General features: G+C 43.6%; 1 protein-coding gene across 1 annotated transcript; it reads right to left on the minus strand.

Annotated features, from left to right (window-relative positions):
* Positions 1–14062: 14062 nt before the first annotated feature.
* LOC128373896 (uncharacterized) lies at positions 14063–16531 on the minus strand. Its single transcript, XM_053334091.1, has 2 exons — positions 16390–16531; positions 14063–16296 (listed from the first exon to the last, which is right to left on the minus strand). Exons 1-2 carry the CDS (start codon positions 16529–16531, stop codon positions 14231–14233), a joined length of 2208 nt encoding a protein of 735 aa, XP_053190066.1. The 3' UTR covers positions 14063–14230.
* Positions 16532–23049: the final 6518 nt, after the last annotated feature.

Raw genomic sequence — 23049 nt, forward strand, 5'->3', positions numbered from 1 at the left:
CAAAATACAGGGAGGAGAAAATGCAAATATGTTATTTAGCACACACATTGTGATTTACGCACAGATGACTTCTGCTACTGCGGAGAGGAGGAGAAGGAGGCACAATGACAGAATACGTACAGGATGGAGTTTTTCCACCTGTGTTAATATTTTGGAGTGGAATATTTTTGGTTTTACTAACAGCATTGACTTTGTCACAAATAATCTCCCATATTTGTTAACCTCTTCCACTAGAACCTGATCACATTTCATTTTGCACTTGCAGCTTTCTGCTCATCAAACTCAGACACAAAACCCTCATTTAAATACTGCTGTCTCCACCCTGTTGCACCTGTTTTCATTTATGCAGTTATTCTTAGTAGATCACCTGCAAAACGCACGCAAACAAAACGTGCAATCTATTGCACTGTGCACGTAATTTAATACCCACTATTTGGGATCTTAGTACATCAGGCCCTATGTGTATATTTTATGCAAAGCTCACACCCAAAATCTGGAAAACAGGACGTTATGGACAGGATAAACACAAAGCTGTAGGCTATAACATCTTTTTGGGCCCTGCTTGAAAACTGACTCATCCAGACACGCTATGACGCAGATGATAGAGCTGTATTATATTCTGACGTGTTGTTGTCAATCTCAATTTATTTATATAGAATTTTAATCCTATTTACTCCATTGTGGGAGGGTTATTGCACTAGAATTTCTTGGTCAGCTAAGACAGTAAATGGATCAGAGGAGAATATTATATAGAAGTTTGGCACAAATACACACGCACATACACCGACCGATCCCTCTCTCTCATTTTTGCCTTATTCCCAGTGAACCTCTCTCTACCGCGCTGTAATACTGCTGATTCCAGTGTCACAGAGTTGCAGAGCCATGCAGTTATTCCATTGAGTTATACTGTATCTAGTAAAGTAGAGGAGAACTGGATCATATCTCAGTTTCTTTTGGTCAGAGACAAAGATGAAAGGCAGAAGTTATGTGTTTAATCACCAGAAAGCACATAGACCACACTGAAGGTTTTCAAAAAACAGACCAAATTAACGATAAGGGATGAAACGCTTTGATGTCACTATTGAATCAAACAATCTTTCATCTTTTTTTTTATCATTATCTTTTTTTTTCATCAAGTTATTATTTAATTTCTTTGCAAAGTTGGCTTTTTGGAAAGAGAAGAAAGAATTTCTTGTTTTTCTATAAAAAGGTAGACAGAAGCTGTTATTTTTATTAACTTACTTTTCATTAATCGTAATGAGTCTTGTAAAATGTTTGGGTTATTTTCACTCAGATTATAATTTTGTCCATCAGTTCTTTAACAATATATAATCATCATTGTTATGTTGAGATGCTGAGACTCACTCCATCTGTGTGTGTGTGTGTGTGTGTGTGTGATACAGGACGCAGGGGGAACAAAGGATTTCCATGACACAAGGGGCCCAGGACAGGGCTGTTGGGGAGCAAAGAGGGGGTGCAGTAGAGGAGAAATTAGGAAAATGTAGCCCAGAAGAGCTGCTGAGACACTCTGGAGGAGTCAAGACAACAGAATTGGAGATCAGAGGAGAAATGAGGAATAAATGACAGGGAAGTTTTATAGAAAGACATGCTTTAATGGTTTTAGGGATGATACTGGCCGGCCTCATTCAACTTTGTCTCTAAGCTCAGTGGAAGTCTGGTTAAGTCAGCTTAGGTCTGCTCAGTTAATGGGAAGCTATAGCCAAGTCAGTGTGGGCCAGTTAACTGAATTTTGGGTTTGAAAAGTCCAAAGTTTTGCTGACCTTTTGCTTCTTACTTAATTTTAAATCCTTGTGTGACATTGGGAAAACACAAAAGCAAAGCCTCCAGCACCAAATATATGTTTCATATTTAAAATATTGATAAACCATTACTCCATGTTCAAAACAGTAACATTAAATCTGGATTTAAGTAACTTTTTTCACTAATTCAAATGGTGATAAAGAAATGAAGTGAAGTTTATATTTATATATTTACATATTCTCATTTTTACATGGTTGATTTTTTCACATGACAAAACGGAAAAGGGTGACTTCTTTTCTTCTGAAAGCAAAGCAAAAGCAGTTTTTCAAATGGTGGAACCACTGAAAAGCTTAAAGAAAAAATATATTTTCCCAACAAAGCTATTCTTGAGCAAAGCAGAAGTGAAAACTAATACATGTCAAGTGTCCCCGGGGACACAAGGATTTTTAGTTGTTATTTATTTTTGCATCTTGAGAAATGCTAGCATTAACAGCGACAGTGCCAAACTACTTGTTACAAATGTGGTCTATTTACAATGACTACTTTTATCCACCTACTATTATTAAATTGGCAATCTATATTTTGTCTGAAAGGGTTTTACTTTTCATCTAAAATCTAAATCAACATTTATTGACAGCTTTGTGGAATTTATGTGCTATATTATTTACTTTTTTATCATTTGACTACACAGTATGTGATTTAATGTTTTTACTGCTACCATTCAGTTGTGTCGAGCTGAAGTGGAGCAAGTGAACGCTTGTGAACTCTATGTTGTCACGCTTTCCTAGAAAATGCTTTGTAAAATCTGGTTTGATGGTTGATTATCAGCGCTCACCCAGACGTCTGTTGTTCCCCCAACAATAGACTACCACCACCAGACCCTCTGCGTGTGTGTGCGTATGTGTGTGTGTTAATCATGCAGCTCTTATCAGCGACCGTCAGACCTGCAGAGACTCCGATGTGCTCCCTGCTGATAGCTGAACACACAGAGGTGTCCTCCCCCTTGGGGTTTTAAATAGAGAACTAATAGACCTCAGCCTCGAAAATAAAAGCTGAAGATCATTACTAGGCAAGAATGACAAGTCAGTACAACAGTAACTAGAGTAACAAACAGCTGATGATCCGCTGGCCTCTTGATGTGTAGTCACTGAACAGGAAGGAGCAGAGGAAGACAATGCTGTATGAAACACCTCCAAGTATTTCCTTAATTTTGCTGCAATATCTAACAAAAACATGCTTCATCAAGCAGAAGATCTCAGCTTTTTATTCAACCCTGCACTATCTTATGCATACATTTTATAAAAATGCAGAGCAGATGCCTCAGAACCAAAGGTTTCAGGATGGTAGTCACAAAAAATTGTATGCTTTTCTCTCATTTTAAATGACATATTTGCATTTAAAACTCATAAATCAAGAATTAAACATTGAGTATCATTTTCTGTGTTTTTTTGTTGCAACCTGAGGTGTTACAGGTCAGTGGTGTTTGAAATATGTCCTGCAGCTTGTGACTGTGATTTCAGCTTTGACGTTGAGAGAAAGACACACAGAGAGAAGGAGGAGGAGGGTGGGGTGAAAGGATAAAATCAATCATTAGAGTCTATTCACTCCGTCTCTATTGGTGCCAATAGAAAGGTTCTTAACCTGCTGACACACACACGCAGGAGCTGTAATGAACAGTCGAGGGAGTCCATTGCCCCTTCTGTTCACATTTAGACTCTTGATTGGGCGGCACCTTTGACCATGAGGGTCAAAAGGTCAAAACAGTGACCCTCAGGACATTCTGTGTGTGAGATAAAAGAGGTCCGTAGCAAGAGCTAAAATCTGAATATTCTGATCAAGAACTTTAATGGCCAAACACTGATGAGAGTTCATACTAAATTTTATGAATAAACACATTATAAGGGGTGGGGGGGCAGAGTGAATAGCAAGTCATGAACTCAAGGTCTGCTTGGATGTGTGGGAACTCCAGTCTGCAAATGACAGCTCGTTAACAGAAGGAGATTTGACCGCCAACCCCAATCACTCTCTTTTTCTCTCCCCCTCCCCCCCTCAGGCTCCGCAGCAACAAGGTCAAACACAGAGGCGGAACATGAGATGTACGCAGGGAACTGTTTATGCGCACACACATACATGGAAACACTCATGCCATATCAGTGGATGGAAAGTCTGTCTCCACTGACATGTACTGTAAGAAGTTTGGTCAACAAAAATAAAATTGTGAGCTTCAAATGTGCATAATGAGGCCACTCCTCCTCTCTTCTTTCCTCTAAACATGCTTTTTCTGAAAACCCTGTGGAGTGTTGTGCCAATAAATAAAGTTTATTATTGTGAGATACTGCCATACAATCAGTAACAGGGGGCCCTGGTTCAATTACAGCCAGGAACCTTTGTTGTACGTCGTATCTGGCCATCTGTCTCTCTGTCTCCTTATGTTTTCTACAATGTCAACAAATAAAGACAAAAAAATATTTTTGTAAAACAAAATAAGTAAACCAGAAATACAAGAAAGATAATACAGCCATGAGACTTTGTATTATAAAATATCACATTACAAATAATGCACCATGAGTCTTATTGTCTGGACTGGAAAGATGAAACTGCTACAGTATATCCTTGAGCAAAGCACACACACACCATCTGATCTGGACATACATCAATGCATTAAGACGTTTTGATTGGAGCAGTTGAGCCCTTTTCTTTAGATTTCCTACTAGGAATAACTGTTCAATTGCAGGATATATAACTTGTGAAAAAATTTCTGTGGAGAGATAGTTAACTTGTCTTTTGGTTCCTGAGAAGAGAAATGTTTTTTAAAGTGTTCATCACTTCTTGTGGTATGAGCCATTAATCTCTTTCCCAGCATCATTTCAGTTCATAATCGGCTCCAAAGTGTCACTCAAATTGAGGCAAATTACTTCTTTCTTTTTTTTTTAAACAGCTCAGCTTGTTTCTGTTGCACACACTGAAAGTATGGGTATAATAATTGAGGTAACTGGTTGTTGTTTATGGTTTTGTGTTGCTCTGCAGTTTGCCTGTTTGCGACACTGTACTGTATGTTAAAAATAGGTAGTAAATGGAGCAACACAGCAGACGAAAGTTAGCAGAGGGCAACTCAAGGTCAAACTGTTGAATGGAAATACTAATAAAAAGTCTGTATAAAGTGATCATTATTATCAAGCAAATCAAAAGGAAGACATATATTTTAGAGCCCCCTCTTGTGATTAAAATCAGATTACATCCTAATTGCTCATCACTTCAGCTTTCTCTGTATGATCTTTGCCAAACGTGACAGTAATTGTGGCATGCAGAGGCACATGTCAGCCATGGGATCACTACCTGCAGAGAAGAGGACAGACTGACAAATAAAGAAGAGACAGTAACGTAGGAGAAAATTATGCATTAAGATCCTGTCATCGGAGATCAACGACCAAAATTAAATTCTAAATAAAAAAATAGATTCTTCTGCAGTTTAAAAACTGAACAATGTACGACAAAAGAAAAAAAACAAATAGGAGGAAAGGGATGGGTAGGTGTAGAGATAGAGGGAGGTAAAGAATTGGGCCAAGCAGGGATCAGCTTCACACTGAGATCATAGACATGGAGCGCTGTTTCCCTATCTCTTATTTCTGCTGTCTGTCTGTTTACCTCCCTCGCTCCATCTTTACCTCCATCACTGTCTGTTTTTTTCTCTCTATGTGTTTCTATGTCTTACTCTTTCTCCTACAGAGACCAAGAGTCAGATAAAAAGATAAGCAAAGACAGAGATTCAGCAGTAAAATCAGGCAGTTAAAGAAGAGAAAGACTGGAGGAAATGCAAATAGTTGTTTTTATAGATGGGTCAATGAAAGCAACAATGGTTCTTTCTCTCGTTTTCTTTTTTTTACTCTATGAGCTATGGATGCAGTAATAAAGCCAGAGAGCAATAAATAGGGCTGGTTGGGTCCTGCTCATCTTACCATATGATTGCGGTTATGTGCTGTATGTATATATATGTGTATATATACAGTACAGTCCTGCTCACCATTATTGGGACCCCTTTTTTTTGCATAACCTGTACACTATCTTCAGAAATAAATGGAAATGTACCAAATGTATATCATCAGGATCTTCTAATTGTAGGTCCAAAGTAATTTTACAAAGAAAATAGTTTTTTTCAATTTACATGTTGTAATTTCAAAGAAGAAACAGGAAAAAACTGTATGTGCAGCAATAATGGCATCCCTCTTTAGTATTTGGTTGCACACCCTTTGGCAGTGATGACAGCCTCCAAACGTTTCTTGTAGCCATCTATAAGCTTCTTGCACTCCTCAGCTGGTATTTTCTCCCACTTCTTCCTTTGCAAATTGTTCAAGCTCTTGAACGTTTGTAAGTTTCTTTTCTCCAATGCCAGATTTCAGCTCGTTCCAAAGATTTTCAATCAGATTGAGATCAGGACTCATTGCTGACCATTTTAAAACAGTCAATTCTTTCCTTTTCAACCATTCCTGCGTGCTTTTGGATGTTTGCTCTGGGTCTTTGTCTTGCTGGAGGACCCATGATCTTCACCTCAAACCAAGCTTTCTTACACTGGGTAGGATATTTCGCTCTAAAATTTTTGATAATTCTCTGATTTCATGATTCCTGTGATATGGTCAAGGCCTCCAGTACCAGATGCAGCAAAGCAACCCCACAGCATTATGGATCCTCCACCATGCTTTACTGTTGGTAGGGTGTTCTTTTCCTTGTAGGCTTCATTGCACCGTCTGTATACAAACTGTTGGTGTGCATTGCCAAAAAGCTCTATTTTTGTTTCTTGGTCTTGACAGTTCCATGCTTGGAAAACTTCTTACTAACATTATGCACTGTTGAAACAGGGATACCAAGGTCTTTGGAGATGGCCTTATACCCTTTGGAGGTCTTGTGTTTGCTAATAATCACACTTCTGATGTCCTCAGACAGCTCCTTTGTCTTCACCATTGTGACAAAGGAACGGGGGATGACAGATGGCTTTTTAAAACATGGAAGTCATCATTTTAAAACATGGAAGTCATCATTCATTGGCTAATTAATGTTACATGGGCACAGACAATTTATCACAGGTGATTCTCATTTGTGATTTACCACAGGTGAGTCATAACGTGTTGTTCTCCCCGTTGTCCTGTGCTGTGTCTTATGGTCTGTTTGTATATTTTGTTGGTGAACACTTGTATTGCACCATAAAATTCAATAAAAAAAATAAATAAATAAAAAAATAGGGAAAGGTGACAGAAAGACCACACTGTGATCATAGACACCAAAAAAACAGAACCAATTGCTTTCTTGATTTTTTATTTCTCCTTTCTAAATCACCTGTCTATCCCACAATCCACTGCTATCACCTGTTATTGGGTAAAAAAACAACCCATTTCAGATATAATAATGCAATTTACAGTATAAATTGACAAATTGACAAATAATGAGGCACTGTTCCCCGGACATTGAGTTCCTGATGTTTAAAGTGCAGACTGTTCTTCCTACTTAGGGAATTTCTTCAAACATCATTAAACAGCTTTAGGTTTTCTAATTTGAAACTAATTTAGTTTCCTGAGAGTTGTCAAATGAAATTTCAATAATCTTATATCTTGTGTCATTTGTTTGCGTTTGCCTACAGCTATAAAGAAAGTGCTTCTTAAAATTGTATATGAGCTGTGTATAGTATGGTTTATGTCTGTGTATGTTTGTATGTGTGTCTGTGTGTGTGTGTGTGTGTGTGTGTGTGTGTGTGTGTGTGTGATTGGACAGATTGTGAGGAGAGGAGCAGACGAGAGGAGCTCATGATGACAAAAAATAACATGCACACACTTACACATATACACAGGAAGAAAGGGAACGAGGAGCTTAATCATCTCCAATCAAGATGTTATTGATTTGATGCTTGATTTCTCCCTCTCTCCCACCAGCACCTGGCTCTTGTCACAGTAGGACACTGAGGCTCAATAGCAGCAGAGACAGACAGTTATACATCATTATCTTTCTGTCTTACATGCATGCATACACACTCTTTTGAAGCAAACACACACACACACAGACACACACAAACGCACTATGTCTCTCAGTCTGCTCCCTGGTCATTGGCTCCGAAACGAAACACACACAGATGTTTTCTGCTCCCTACTCCTCTCCAATCATGATTCACCACTCATCAGCAGCCACTACACACATGGATATTTAGGTGTTTCCATTCAACTTCACATCTGCTATACAATAACCTGCTTAATCTCATGTTTGATCATCATTCCAAGCCTGATTGTGATTACTTGCTGTTTATATGGAGCATATCCCAATTCCTTCCATATACAGAAGTAATGTAAATTATAATCAGTTAGCGTAAAAGAAAGTATTGTATTTGACAGTTTAATACTGACGGAAATGGAGACAGCAACATTACAAAACTACTTTCAGTTCTAATTTAGCAAAATTCAAAAAGTTAATATATTTATAGGGCTGTGTTGTTCTGAGACCCCTCTCTTCTATATCTATTTTAGGTCCATCAATTATGAGATATTTATATGTATAAGATCCTTGCATCTATAAGTTTACTTTGTTAATGCTGTTTGTGAGGGAGACAATATGCTAAAAATACAGATGTATGAATTAGTAGGTAATATATGGTACATGACTGGCACACAGAGTGAGTTTCCAGCATCAGCAAGACTGTATTTGTGATCAATGTATGAAGACTTGTGCTCACTTTGTGTCTCATGGTGGTTTCATACAAAACATAAAAGAATGGATAGTTTGTGGGGGGTAGCACACAGAAGGAAGAGCAGGACAAAGCATTTAATTATATTATAGGCTAAATGTCATCTTCTTACTTGGTGTCCTCTCTGATATATTCTGCCAAACTTGAGATTTTTGCTCAGGTCCCAGTAGGACCAGAGAGTAGATTATATACATAACTCCTGATATCCTGATGAGTTAAAAAATAATAATAATTGGGGATTATTCTCTTCATTTAATTGATAGTTTAAAGTAGAGACCAGGAAAGGAAATCAGGGGAGAGAGAGGGATGGGGAACAACATTGCAGTTCATAATGTGCACCTTTTACACAATTCTTCTCTAAAGTAAAATTAAGTAAAATTGTGGCCTCCATAGAAATGTGTTGTTAAGGTATATTTGGGGTTTAAACCTGCAGTTCAAGACTTTTACATATTAATGAAGACCTGTTACATTCAAGCCCTTACCAAACAAGTTCACACAGTGCTGATTAAGCCTATTACAGCCAGGTACCAGTATTAACGATCAGTTTTCTACAGAATCAATGGCACATTGTACCAAAGAGGTCGATTAAATCTTCTCAACATGTAGGGACGTTAAGTGCAGGTTGTGTCTGTTGTGTCAAAGGCATCACAAGGGATTCCCCAGATGTGTGTGTGTGTGTGTGTCAGTGTTGGTGTGGCTGTAGACGTATGTTAATCAATGCCGTTAATGTAGCAATGAATTAGTAGTTTAGATGTCACGGGACGCTTAACACAGCTGATCCTTACCAGACACCCACAGAAACACACACACAGCCCACTGGACCCCTGGGGATCACAGGCGGACATTGTATAGTAGGCTAATTATCCCAAATTGCTAAAGTAGTGGAGATGGTATGTGTGTGTGTGCTCTCACAGCTGCTCCTGGTGTCAAGCCTTTGATAGATGAGAGATAGAGAGAGTGTTCATTTACTGCTCTGAGACACACACACACATGCGCGCACACACACACCTGACTGCTCATTTATTGGTCTAACAGATTGGTCTTTTGTTGCTCGGTCGCTGGTTCACGCTGGAAGAATTGCTGAAGTTCACACTATAATGCTCGAGGGGAAAATGCACCCTGTCATCAGCCATAAATGCCTTAAATGCTGCAACCAGGCCCTGTATGAAATTTGTGGTTATAATTAGGAAATAAGAGGCATCATAAACAGGCAGCAGTTTGACAATGAATAGACGCAGGGGAGAATTGTGTGATGGGTGAGTGAAAACAGTTGCCTACAGCTCTGACGACAAGGGGTCCCAATTCACTGACAGGGGCTTTCTGTTGTCAGTTTTATTTTGCAAAAGTTTTTTTTTACTATACTATCTTTTTTTATTTTATTTTTTAATATACAGTAAGCATGCGTTGTATGTTAAATGTGCTGCTGTAAGAGATTTTCTAGCACTATGGACAGTCAGTCAGCTCAGAAATATTGCTATGAAATTTGGTTATCCAGTAATATATCTCAACATCTACTATGAATCAGCACATAATACTTTTGTATAGGTATTCATGTACTGTATCCTTGACTATCAATTTAGTGATTTTGGCATTATATTGAAATTCGGTACAGATATTCATGTACCTCAGGATGAATTGTAATAACTTTGGTGATCCTCTGACTTTTCAAACTAGCACCATCATCAAGTAATGATTTTAGTTTTTGCAAAACGAATGACATTCCCATCACCCTCTGCTATATGTAAAGTGCTAATTAGCTAATTGTAGCATCGTAGAAGGCCAAACAAACATAACCTGCATGTTAGCATTGTCACTGTGATGCTGACATTATCATTTAGTTCAAAGCACTGCTGTTGCTACGTAGAGCCTCACAAAACACAAAAACATTTATTTAATCTGGTTGAATAAAAATTATTAGACATTTTAGGATGAATCAAGGCTGTATAATATTATCCATATGCTATAATTATTTTAATTAAATTAAAAAATTGCGCTCCTGAATATAGCAAAAAGGACGTTTGTCCACTTTGCTTTCTTTTGCTCCATTTAGAGAACACAGAAGCAGCAACAAACCACCAATATTGCAAAGTCAATATGAGTTTGATGAGTTCTCTTCACCTTACTTTTGCTGTGATATGTTTGTGCCCCCAAGAAAAAACTAAATCTTTCAGAACTTCCTATCATACACAGGCATCATAAGGTCAGAGCAGCAAAGCACTGTTGGTGAGCTCAGACTTTAATCTAAGATTTGTCTTCATTGTCTTCTCCTTTTTTTTGAAACAATACTTCCCCCTTTCCTCTCCTCCCTCCTTCCATCCATCTATCTCCTCATTCCTCCGTCCCTCCATCTCTCCGATATTGATGAAGTGACGGGGCCACAGGCTGAAAGACACCACCTCATCTGGTTTAAATTACCTACAAACCTCACACACACCTGCACCAGCACCACTACGGCTGTGTGTGTGGGTGGAAAGGATGGCGCGGGTGGGTGAGAAGGGGGCGGGGGGTAGTGCCTCTGGGATAGGTGGTGGGGGAACGCCCATGACCCCGACCATACAGACAAACACACACACACACAACAGGAAGAGAGCAACAGAGCGGGTGGGGTGTGAAATGAGCTGTAAGGCAGAGGGGATATTAAGCTGCCACATGTGTTCTGTTTACTATTCTCTAATTAACCCCCAGGCTGTCTTATAGACTACACACACACACACACACACACACACATGCAAGCACACACACACACACACACACCTCGTCTTGTCTGCAATAAATTGGCTCTGGTGTCATACAGTCTGAACATCATCAACAATGATATTGTGTTGCTCCAAATACACGTTAAACTGGTGCAACTGTGGACAACAGAAGGTCTTTGTTGCAATGTTAAAGCATAGAGAACTGACAGTTAGCTGTACATAAAGAATATATGTGCATGTTTGTGTGAAGATTCTGACCTCCAAGTTTGACTTCTTTACCCGTTTCATGGTGTATAGAGGACGGCCATCTTACTCATGTCAATGATGGATGGCTCACCAGGAAACACAGACTGGAGATGTGAGTTTCCTCCACCTGAACCATTTTCCACATCCAAAAGAAAAAATAGAGTTAGGTTTCAGGACTCAATGTATGAAAGTAACTACTGGAGAACTTATATTAGGTCTGTATTATTTTTTAACTAGACTACAGTAACAGTTTTAAGTTCACAATAACTCTTGCAAACAAACACGTTTATCAGAGCTCATCACCTGCTTGGAAAAATACACACAGAAATACAACTACAGACCTCACACTAAACTTCTGCAGTATTCTGTTGTTGCAGTATATCATGTCAAAACATTTCTATAATCCAGAGCTTTTAAAGGGGAAAGTAAGCATCTGTCCCCTTTCCCTGCATATGTGTATGTGTGAGTATGTGTAGGTGTTTTGTGTGTGTGTGTGTGTGTGTGTGTGTGTGTGTGTGTGTGTGTGTGTGCACATGTGATGATATCACCTATAATGCAATCAACTGTCACCACTAATGGTCTCATCTGTTCTAGTAGTGTGAGTCAGAGAAGAGACGAGAGAAGAGAAAAGGGCGGACACTTGCTGCGTTTTGAGTGTTGGAAAATGAGCGGCTTCTTAATAGAATTCACCATGGTGTCTTTTCCTAAGGTGTCACACCCCCCCCCCCCCCCCCCCCCCCACACACACACACACATGCACTGAACACAGAGACACACTGTGGGCTGTGGGAAGTCAGCAAGTCTAATTGAAAAGAACCAAGCAGAGAGAAATCTGATAACTGCAGTTTGGCCTGAGGGGGGAGGACGAGAGAAAGAGGAAGAAAGGAGAGACAAGGAGGGTGAGACAAGGAGGCACAGACGGAAAGAACGATACATGAGGTACACGGAGAGAGAAATCTGATTGAGATAAAGTCATTACAAGACTACAGAGAGTAATAAAGACAGATGTCATGAGTTGAAGGCTTCTTTTTACTTTTTTGACAAATCTGCATAAATGTTCCATCTCCTGCTGTTAGTTCACTAAAATTACAAAAACTCATCTTTTCTTACTTTTGCAAGTGGTAAGTGTATTAAATGAAATTCACTTTTATCTTCCTCCCTACCAAAGATATAGTCTACATGAAAATCCTTCTGTTCACAGCTTGTCCTATGGATTGTTATAGGACATTGCATTGGGAGGAGATATTGATGTTAGATTCTTTAAATGCAATAATCTTTCAGAGACAGATATCTCATAACCTGGGCAAATAAAACCTGAGTTGTCGGTATGGTTCAATAAGTGTTTTTGTGATTTGGGTGAAAGGAAGGCATTTTCTGTTGCTTTGTGGTTGAAGTTGTAAAAGTGTTTTGATGCAGCAAACAAACTTTAGGTTATTTACATAACCCCGGTTCTCTGAGTAATATGAGTGAGATGTCTCACTATGGGATGCACGCCTCGCTGCAGCCCTCAGAAGCATTTATCTCATTACGCCAATCCTGATTGGCTGGTGAACGTGTCCGTCCGCCACAGGTAGTCCCACCTACCTTAAATAGCTCATGCGGACGGCACCACCCTCATTCAAGATAAGCACCTCTTCTCACTCGCCCAAGCAAGAAGGGTAGTCTGGTGAGACATCTCACTCATATTACTCAGAGAACCGGGGTTATGTAAATAACCTAAAGTTCTCTTTCATAATATTTCGTTCGATGTCTCACTATGGGATATGGTTGCTCCCGTATTGCCAGACAAGCTTATCGAGCGTCCACCAACCCACAGGGAAAAATGTACTCTGTTCCAATCAGGACAGCAAAACCGCGCGTGCCACGCACGGAGCGGAGACGTCCAGCATATAAAAACGGACAAAAGTGAGAGGCGAGGACCAACTCGCTGCAGCACAGATGTCCTGAACAGAAACTCCCCTGAATAAGGCCCAGGATGCGGCCAAGCCCCGAGTCGAGTGTGCCCGCAGACCCGCAGGTGTCTGCAAACCCTGACTCGTATAAGCCAAAGCAATCGCCTCCACGACCCAGTGGGACAGGCGCTGCTTTGTGACAGGTTTCCCCTTATGAGGATTAGCCCAGGAGACAAACAGCTGATCGCTCCTCCTGAAACCCTTAGTCCTGTCCATGTAAGCGCGCACCGCACGGACTGGACATAACGCATGTGACCGCTGCTCTCCAGGTGAGGCAGCAAAGGCCACAAGGTCAATAGGAGAACATGAGCCCACTACCTTAGGCACAAAGGCCGGGTTGGGCTTCAAAATCATCCTCACATCCCCCGGGAAAAGCTGAGTGCATGATGGATGCACCGAAAGCGCATGGATGTCACTAACCCGTTTAGCCGAAGCCAGAGCCAGTAACAACACTGTCTTGAGAGACAGGTGTTTCAAGCCTGCTCCCCCCAGCGGCTCAAAAGGAGGACCCTTGAGCCCCTCCAGAACCACCGCCAGATCCCATGGTGGCACCAGCGGTCTGGACACGGGGAGAAGCCTGCGCGCTCCCTTCATAAAACGGCAAACCAGCGGGTGCTGGCTCGCTGTTTGTTCCCTAAACCCCACGTGACAGGCAGCTATAGCTGCCAAGTACACTTTAACTGTGGAGAAGGCTTTTCGTTTGTCAATCAGGTCCTGTAAGAATGACAATATCACACCCACTGGACACTGAAAAGGAACATGGCCATTTCTGTGACACCAGTCCTCAAACACTCTCCACTTACAGTCATACAGAGACCTAGTGGAAGAGGCTCGAGCACTTTGTATAGTGGAAATCACACGCTGTGGGAGTCCCACAGCTGACAAATTGAACCACTCAGGGGCCAAACCCACAGCGCCAGGCGTTCTGGGTGCGGGTGGAAAACCGTCCCCCCCCCCTGCGATAACAGGTCCCTGCGCAGCGGGAGCTGCCAAGGTTGCGCGCACAGCAACCGATATATCTCCGCCAGCCAATGCATCGCAGGCCAATGCGGAGCTATCAGAATCAGCGCGTGGCCGTGGTCCCTCACTCTGGATAGAGTGGCGGGTATCAGGGCCAAGGGAGGGAACGCGTAAAGAAGCTCGTGCGGCCAGACGTGCGCTAGTGCGTCTATGCCGAGGGGAGCATCCAGGCTGCGCAGAGAGTAAAACAGCGCGCACTGCGCGTTTCCTCTTGACGCGAACAGATCCACCGCGGCCCGACCATAACGGGCCCATATCTGTTCCACAATCTCCGGGTGCAGAGTCCACTCCCCGTATACCGGCGCGCCCCTGGACAACAGGTCCGCGCCCGTGTTCAGAGCTCCCGGGACGTGCGTCGCCCTCAGGGAGAGGAGACGACCGCAGCTCCACAGGATCAGTCTGCGTGCCAGCATGTGCAACTGACGAGAGCGCAACCCCCCTTGGCGGTTGATGTACGCTACCGTCGTGGTATTGTCCGTCCTCACCAGGACATGATGGCCCATGAGAGACGGAAGGAAGTGTTTCAGGGAGAGGAACACCGCTGAAAGTTCCAGAAAATTTATGTGAGACCGCTGGAGGTCCACACTCCAGCGGCCCCTCACTGACCGGCCCTCGTGAATTCCGCCCCACCCTGTCAGGCTGGCGTCCGTAGTGATCACCTTCCTGGACAGGACAGAGCCCATGGGCACCCCGCGGGTCAGAAAAGACGGGGCTCGCCAGTGGCGCAGTGCCCTGACGCACCCCGGCGTAACCAACACTCTCCGTGCGCCATGACGCACGGGATCCAGCCCGCATGAGGCCACCCAGAGCTGGAATTCCCTCATGTGGAGGCGACCGAGACGAACCACGAGAATGGCTGACGCCATCAGTCCGAGTAATCGAAGACACAATCTGAATTGAACAGATTTGCCTGGATGGAAAAGCGCGAGACATGCTCTGAAAGCTCTCACTCGCTCCGCCGAGAGGCGCGCCGTGAAAATCACCGAGTCCAGGGATAATCCCAGAAAGATTATGTCCTGTGTCGGGCACAGCATGCTCTTTTCCGCGTTTATCACAAAACCCAGGTCTAATAGGTGCCGTGTGAGAATACGCGTATGCGCCATGGCCTCCTGCCTCGATTGTGCCAAAAGCAGCCAATCGTCCAGATATGTGGCCAAGCGAATGCCCTGCTGTCTCAGCGGGGCTATCGCCGCTTCCGTGCACCGGACGAACACCCTCGGGCTTAAAGACAGACCGAATGGGAGCACGCGGTACTCGTAGCACGTCCCCTGGAAAGCGAACCTCAGATACTTTCTGTGGGGAGGATATATTGGAATGTGGAAATACGCGTCTTTCAGATCGACAGAAGTGAACCAATCGTTCTGTCGCACCAGGCGCAGCAGGGATGCGTGTGTGAGCATCCTGAACTTGTATTTCCTGAGAAATGTGTTCAGAGCACGTAGATCCAGGATAGGGCGAATACCACTCCCCCCCCGTTTTGGGACCAGAAAGTACCTGGAGTAAAAACCGCTCTGACACTGTGCGGGAGGAACGACACAGATTGCTCCTTTGTTTAACAGTGAGAGGATTTCCTCTTGTAAAACACGAGCTGACTCTCCCTGAGCCTGGGAGTGTATTATGCCGGCGAATCGAGGGGGAACGGCGGCAAACTGCAGCCTGTAACCTCTCGAAATCGTCTTCAACACCCAGGGTGAAGCTGCGAGCGCAGCCCACCTCTCCCACCTGCGGCAGAGAGGTGAGACGCGCTGCAGCTCCTCCACCATGAGAGGTCCCAACCGCGGTGCGGTGGTGCCCTCTCGTGGTGGAAAACTGACATGGCCTCTGGGCAGTGCTGTGCACTTTGGCCCGGGAGGACATTTTATAGTTTTGGCTTTTATGCGCTGCGCCCTCGGCACTCGGCCTGGATGCGACAGCGGGGCACATTTTATTTTCTTTATGAAAACTTGTGTGTGTGTGCGTGCTTGTGGACATGGGAGAGGGGCAACCGCTGAACCCTCTGCCGTCAGATGTCCGTCTCTCCCGGTCTGCTCTGGCACGGTCCGTGGCAGCCGGGAGATGGGGGCGTGGGGGGCCCCGGAGTGCACGCTCGGAAGCCAAACAGGTGGAGCTGGAGAACGGGGAACTTCCAGCTGCATCACCGGTGAAGAGAGGGGCGGTCAGGCCGCTCTCTTCTTCTTCCTGGCCTGGTGGCTGGTAGCTTGCGCGGGCTGTGCCGGCGGAGCTGTAGCTGGGGCCGAGGGCTTCTTGAACCAGCCGGGCCGCCCGGGCACGGGCGGCGGGGCGGGCTGAGGCTTCGGATGTTTCGGTATTTTGAACTGCGAAACCTGGGAGGCAGCCTGCGCGAAGGATTTACGCTGCGCAGGTGGAGAGGGAGCTGGGGGCTTGCGAGGGAGGCAGAGCTTGAGAGCTTCGTCTTCCTTCTTTTTGGCTTCACACCGTTTTTGCATCGATGCTAGGGCGGAACCAAAAATACCCTCCGGGACAATGGGCATGTCCAGGACGTCGTCCTTCTCTCTGTCTGACAGGCTGGCGAGGTTGAGCCACCGCGCTCGCTCCTGCAGAACCATGGTCCCCATCGCTCTTCCCGTGGCCTGGACCGCGCAGCGTTGGACACGGAGACACAGGTCGGTGATGACCGGTATCTCCTCCCACGCAGCTGGGTCCTGAGTTAGCGCAACATCCTCGCACAACTCAGCCTGGTAAGCCGTGAGCAGCGAGAGGACATTGAGCGCTCTGGCCGAGAGCGCCGCCGCCTTGTACGCTTTCTCAGTCAGGGCTGACTGAAAACGGTCTGACTTGGACGGCAGGCTGGGGCTCCGGGAGGACACCGCTGACAGCTGGGGGTGAAGGTGAGCTGCAACAAGTGGCTCCATCGGAGGCATGCGGAGCAGACCCAGGCTCTCCATCGCCTCACAGTCGAGGGACGAGGCCCCGGGAACCGGGCTCCGGCTGCTGTAGGGGCGGTCTCTCCATGAGCGCGCCACCTCCTCCAGCAGCTCCGGGAAGACGGGGAGAAGTTGCTTCGTCGCGCTCTTGGCCAAGGGCAATTTCTTCCCCTCGTAGCGAGATCTGGTGGTCTCAGCTACGACAGCGGGCCAGGGGATGCCCAGCCGGGCAGCAGCGCGTTTGCACACGTCTAGCATGTCCGAGCTGGGGGAGGGAGAAGCTGGTGTGCTACTCTCATCTCCATCCCGAGAGTCGACGGAAGCCGCGGGCTTTGCAGCCCGAGCTGGCGTGATGAAGATGTCATCCTCTTCTTCATCCTCTGATATGAGGAGATCCAAGGCGCCATCATCATCTTCCCCATAGTCCAAATCCAGGACGTCTTCCTCCAGCGGGGGAACCGCGGCTAGCTCGAGCTGGGAGCCCCAGCTGTTGCTAGCCTCCGGTGTCGCCACCGCAGCGACCCCCACCTCCTCTCCGCCCTCGACGGCGGCGCCGTCGGAAGAGAGATAGGGGTCATGTCCAGACAGGCTAGCCTGGCGGGCTAGTCGTCTGCGGAGACTCTTGATTGTGAACACCGCACAGTGTTGACACGAGCCGGGGACCTCGATAGCCGCCCGGGCGTGTTCCAGCCCAAGACAGCACGAGCAGACCTGGTGTGGATCCATGCTCGATATCTTATTCCCGCAGCGACAGAGTCTGGCTCCGGAGTCTCCGTGCCCTCTGGTGTGAGGGGTTTTAGCCTCCATTCCGTGCGAGCTGGTGTGCGGGCAGGGAGCCGAGGCAGTTAGCTGGTGTGCTAACCGTAAAGAAGCCGAGAATTAGCTGGTGTGCTAATGCCCGGTGCTCGAGTAGCCGTGGTGGGGCGTCGAGAGCAGTGCTGACCAAGCCGTGGAGGGCAGGAAAGCACTGAGTTCGATCTGGTGTGACCGACGAAGCAGAAAAATGTCCTAAGCTAGTAGCGCCCAGCGACAGAAGCTAAATAAGATCCGTCTATGGACAGTTAAGCTAGCTAGCCCTGGACGCGAGATATGCTCGGAGTGAGAAGAGGTGTTTGAATGAGGGTGGTGCCGTCCGCATGAGCTATTTAAGGTAGGTGGGACTACCTGTGGCGGACGGACACGTTCACCAGCCAATCAGGATTGGCGTAATGAGATAAATGCTTCTGAGGGCTGCAGCGAGGCGTGCATCCCATAGTGAGACATCGAACGAAATATTATGAAAGAGAACTGTAAATGTTACTCTCAGTGCTGACTCAGTCAAAGCTGTTCCACTTTCCTCTGGTCTTGAACATTTGTTTCGTATTATTGATTGTTTTTATTTCTGGCTCATGTGGTGTGTAATCATTTTTAGTTGTGATTGACATCTTGTATACAGTAAGTTATGAGGTTGATCAGTCACACACAGAAAAATGAAGGTGCTAACTGGAACCAAAAATGGTTCTTACTTGATGCCATTTAAGAACAAATACCCTTTGTATTTGGTTGCTCATAAGACGCCAAAGGGAAGTCAAAGGACAATCAACAATCATTCTTTCAGGCACTATAAGAGGAAAACTAGTGCAAATATAGGTAACTATATAGAGGTTTGTTGGTCTCTTTTGTTTAACCACTTAACGCACGCTGTTCCGTCTACGGAACAGGACGGATGTTAGGAGGTAGCCACAAGTTCTTCTGGATGTTTTAAACACCAACCCTTAAACATATATATTCATGCCGTACATTGTTGGAAAGCTTAGATTGTCCTGCTTCATTCAAGACCACTCACGACTTATATGGTTGCTCACAGCCGTTATAGTATTAGCGATTAGCTCGGCTAGCCCCTGAGCTAAGTAAGAAAAGCTATAATGCTACATACCTTCAAAGTCTTCCCTTTATCCACAACGATCATCTTATGACTCAGCACTTTCTGTACAGCTCGCCAAATATCCATTCTTGTGAAATATGAAATCCGTTTCCATAAAACCGAAATACTTTCCTCAATATGTATAATAGATGTTTACGACCGTGAGCCTCTTCTGCTTCTGACGACACCACACACAAGCCAATCGGTGTTTAGGATTAGGCAGTACATGTCTCCAAAGCCAATGAGGACATGTGACCGACAACAATGACGACATGGCTTTGATTGACTGCTGTTCTAGCCTATGGAAATATTCGGTGAAATGAAGTTGATAACCTTTTAGCCAATAGTTAGAGGTTTCCAACGGTGTATGACACTAAGCTATTAAGTTTGGCTGTCCATAAACAAACTCCAAGCGTAACCGGCGTGCGCCCTGTGCGTAAAAGAGTTGAACCATATATCATTACGCACTCGGCATTTTGGTACACAGTTGGTTCTTCTTCGACTTAACATATGATTTATACCAAAATAAACAGATACATAGATAGATAGATATGACCAAACAAAAAAATATGGTTATATGTAATAATAATAATAATAATAATAATAATAATAATAATAATAATATGGCGTCAGCTTTCATTAGAGACCAAGATTTTGATTGTAGGCAAAGGGGATGTGAAGTTATAGGTGTTTGATTGCGGTTATACAGCTTTGGTAACCAAGTGTCCATTTGGAGTCTCCAAAAAGGACCTGAGGAAAACGCATTGGACTGCATGAAGCCAAGACATGTGGCTGTGGCCTCATTGTGTCTATATCCTGCTGAGAGGTCCCTGAATGTCTGTACACATGTCATTGTAAAGGCAAACCTATGGGCGAGTAAACAACCCCATCATTGTAACCTCTGCCACTCTTTGTCAGTAAGTCACAGAATCACACTTTTACAAGAATCCTGAGAGTGTTTCCTTTCCAATGATACCAGACACATCTCTGAGTCTCAAACTATGTGTGATCTGTGCTGCTCACAACTTGGGCATGTCGTTTAGGCTAACAGCATAAAAAACAGGGGCGTGTGTTAAGTGGTTAAATGGTTACTCAACCAATTCTAAAAACATAATTATAATAATAATAATAATGGTTCATTGAGAATTTTTAATAGAATCAGGAAAACAAGATGACATTCAGTAAAAATATGCATCACATTTGAAGTTAAAAGTACAGCCAGTGAGAGGAACGATGATTGATATACAAAGCACATTCATACAGGCTTATATGCATACAAAAACTAAATTCAAGTTTCATTTTCTCAAATGAATGTTTGACACCGTTTAAAAATTGATATTCTGAGCAAAACCTGATATATTAACAGCATTATAAACAAACCGGTTTGTTGGTTTATTTCAGAAAAACTCACAATGTCTGTCTGGTAGAGATACAAAAACTAGAGTTTTCTCAGGCAGGGAGAGTGTTGCTTTAGGGCTGCTGTATCAAGATTTAATTTGGTGTTTCACAAAACAGTATTTAGAATTTGGTTTCACAGACACAAACAATTTCTGCCTTCTCCCTAATTAAATGCTTTTTCCCCCTGATAGCACATCTGACCATCTTTTATTCTTTCTTCTGAGGTTGTTGTAGGTTTCACAGTGAGGACCTCAGGGTCTTTTAACCCACAGCACCATGACAAAATAGAGAGAAAAGGGGGCAACAGACCTGCATAATGTCCCTTTGTCCTGCCCACACACACACACACACACACACACACTCACACTCACACACATACATTATGCGATGGCCACACAAAGTTTACACAGCAACATGGACTAATGAGAGGTAAGAGTAATTTGTGTTACCATGATATAGTAACAGCAAAGGACACAAAGTGAATTATACTATAACACACAAAGGCACACACGCACGCACGCACACACACACACACACACACACACACACACACACACACAAACACAGAGCATGGTCTTTGTCTTGTTTCCACCGTCTTAACTCTCACATGTAATTAGCCTCACTCTCTCTGTCCGTCGCAGATACCGATAGCACAGGAGGGAGTATGTGTGTATGTGTGAGTGGGTTTGGGGACAGGGGGGTCCCAGCGTCTCAAGGGACAGGTTATGACAAATAAGATTAATGTGTCCCCTATTTCCAGACTGGTGCACTGGCCTCTCTTCTGCTCACACACACACTCATGTCATAAAAAACACACATACACGCCTCCCTGATAGCTTTTTCTCTCAGGAGAGGGTCCATATGGGGAGTAGAGTCGAGTGGGAGTGTGTCTCTGTGTGTGTGTGTGTGTGTGTGTGTGTGTGCACCCTGATAGGATGGCACCCCTTGGTCTTTTCCTTTGTTGTCACACACAACTGAAGAACGATTATAGTTTGAAGAAGCAATGCAGAACCTAAATGTTGTCAATATTAATACACGTCTTTGGAGAATTTGACTCACAGCAGTGTTATTTTATCTTTTTATTAAGTTTTAAACAAAGAAATTGCAGGTTTGATCAAATAAATGTACTAACATAAACAAAAATCGCCACAGTAAAAAAACAAACAGAAAAGAACAAAAATATAGACGTGAGTAATTCTAAATTGACTCATTTTCTGTGACCACCATGGAGTAAATGTCAGCAGAACTTTGCCTAATTTAAAGTATTTTTTTCTGTATAAAATTAAGGATAAGCAGGAATATCTGGCTGACGACATTTGCATTCAGGTGTGGTAAAAAAAATTATAAGGACTGTGTAAGATTTAATTACCTCTACAGTAGAACAGACTTGGCAGAAACGGAGTATAATATTCATAAGTATGTTTTAATCAGTGTATTATCACCTGACAATATGAATTGTTTGTTACCTTAGGATGAGCCCTTTACATCTACATAGGGAGTGGGTCATCTTTCATGGAGCCTGCCATGTTTCTACATTAGCCCAGAATGGACAAACCAAACACTCACATGCATTTTTTGCAAGCTTCACAGCCACCATTGGTTCTCCCACATGCTTGGGAAGGGGGGCTGCGTGGGGTATTCAGTTGGTTTCAATCCACCAGATGCCACTAAACTCGCTGGTCCTTTCAAAGAAAAGAATCTAAAAATCAAACTATTGAAGCTGAACTTTTTCTATTTTCAATCCATCAAAATGTTGTGATTAATTTTCAAATTAACACAAAGTTTATTTTCTATGTAGTAAGAGTCAGACAAAAATATACAATTAAAATGTTCTTTAAAAATGTAGTGACAAAGATTTGAGTTTCTGTAAAATATACAGTTTAATAAAGACTGTATCTCTGGTTTAATGGTGCATGACTATGAATATGTATGTGGAATATGACCCCCATTTTAAAACGTTACTTACGAGTAACTGTACAGTTACACAGATATCAGACCATTTTATGAGGTACTCCAAGACCTTTGTTGCTCCTGTGAGCTTGTTTCCAAGATAATATATCAACAAGTCTTCCAAATTAAACAACATATTATTTTGTTAATTTGTTCATGCCCTCCAGAATGATACATAAGTAGGAAAGATCATGGTTTGGTTGAAATAACAACGTGGTAACAGTTAGGGAATGATTAGTTAAAGGAAGCCAGCCTTGACTGTTGTAGGAAAAAGTGGTCTCCTGTGTTTAACTCTGCCATTTTGTTGACCCACATATCCACCCCGACCTCCTCTCTACAGGGACTTTATTGCTCTATAATAATGTCACTTTCCCCTCCTTTGCTGCTGGTGGCGAGGACTCATAATTCTTACAGCCACTGTAGAGGGCTTTGTCTTGTATTTGGGGATTTGCTAGAATGACTACTGCTCTGTTCTAGTCAGTGATATATCAAGTTCAGAGTTATCAAAATGTGTTAA

This window comes from Scomber japonicus, chromosome 15, assembly GCF_027409825.1.
Source record: "Scomber japonicus isolate fScoJap1 chromosome 15, fScoJap1.pri, whole genome shotgun sequence".
NCBI lineage: Eukaryota > Metazoa > Chordata > Actinopteri > Scombriformes > Scombridae > Scomber > Scomber japonicus.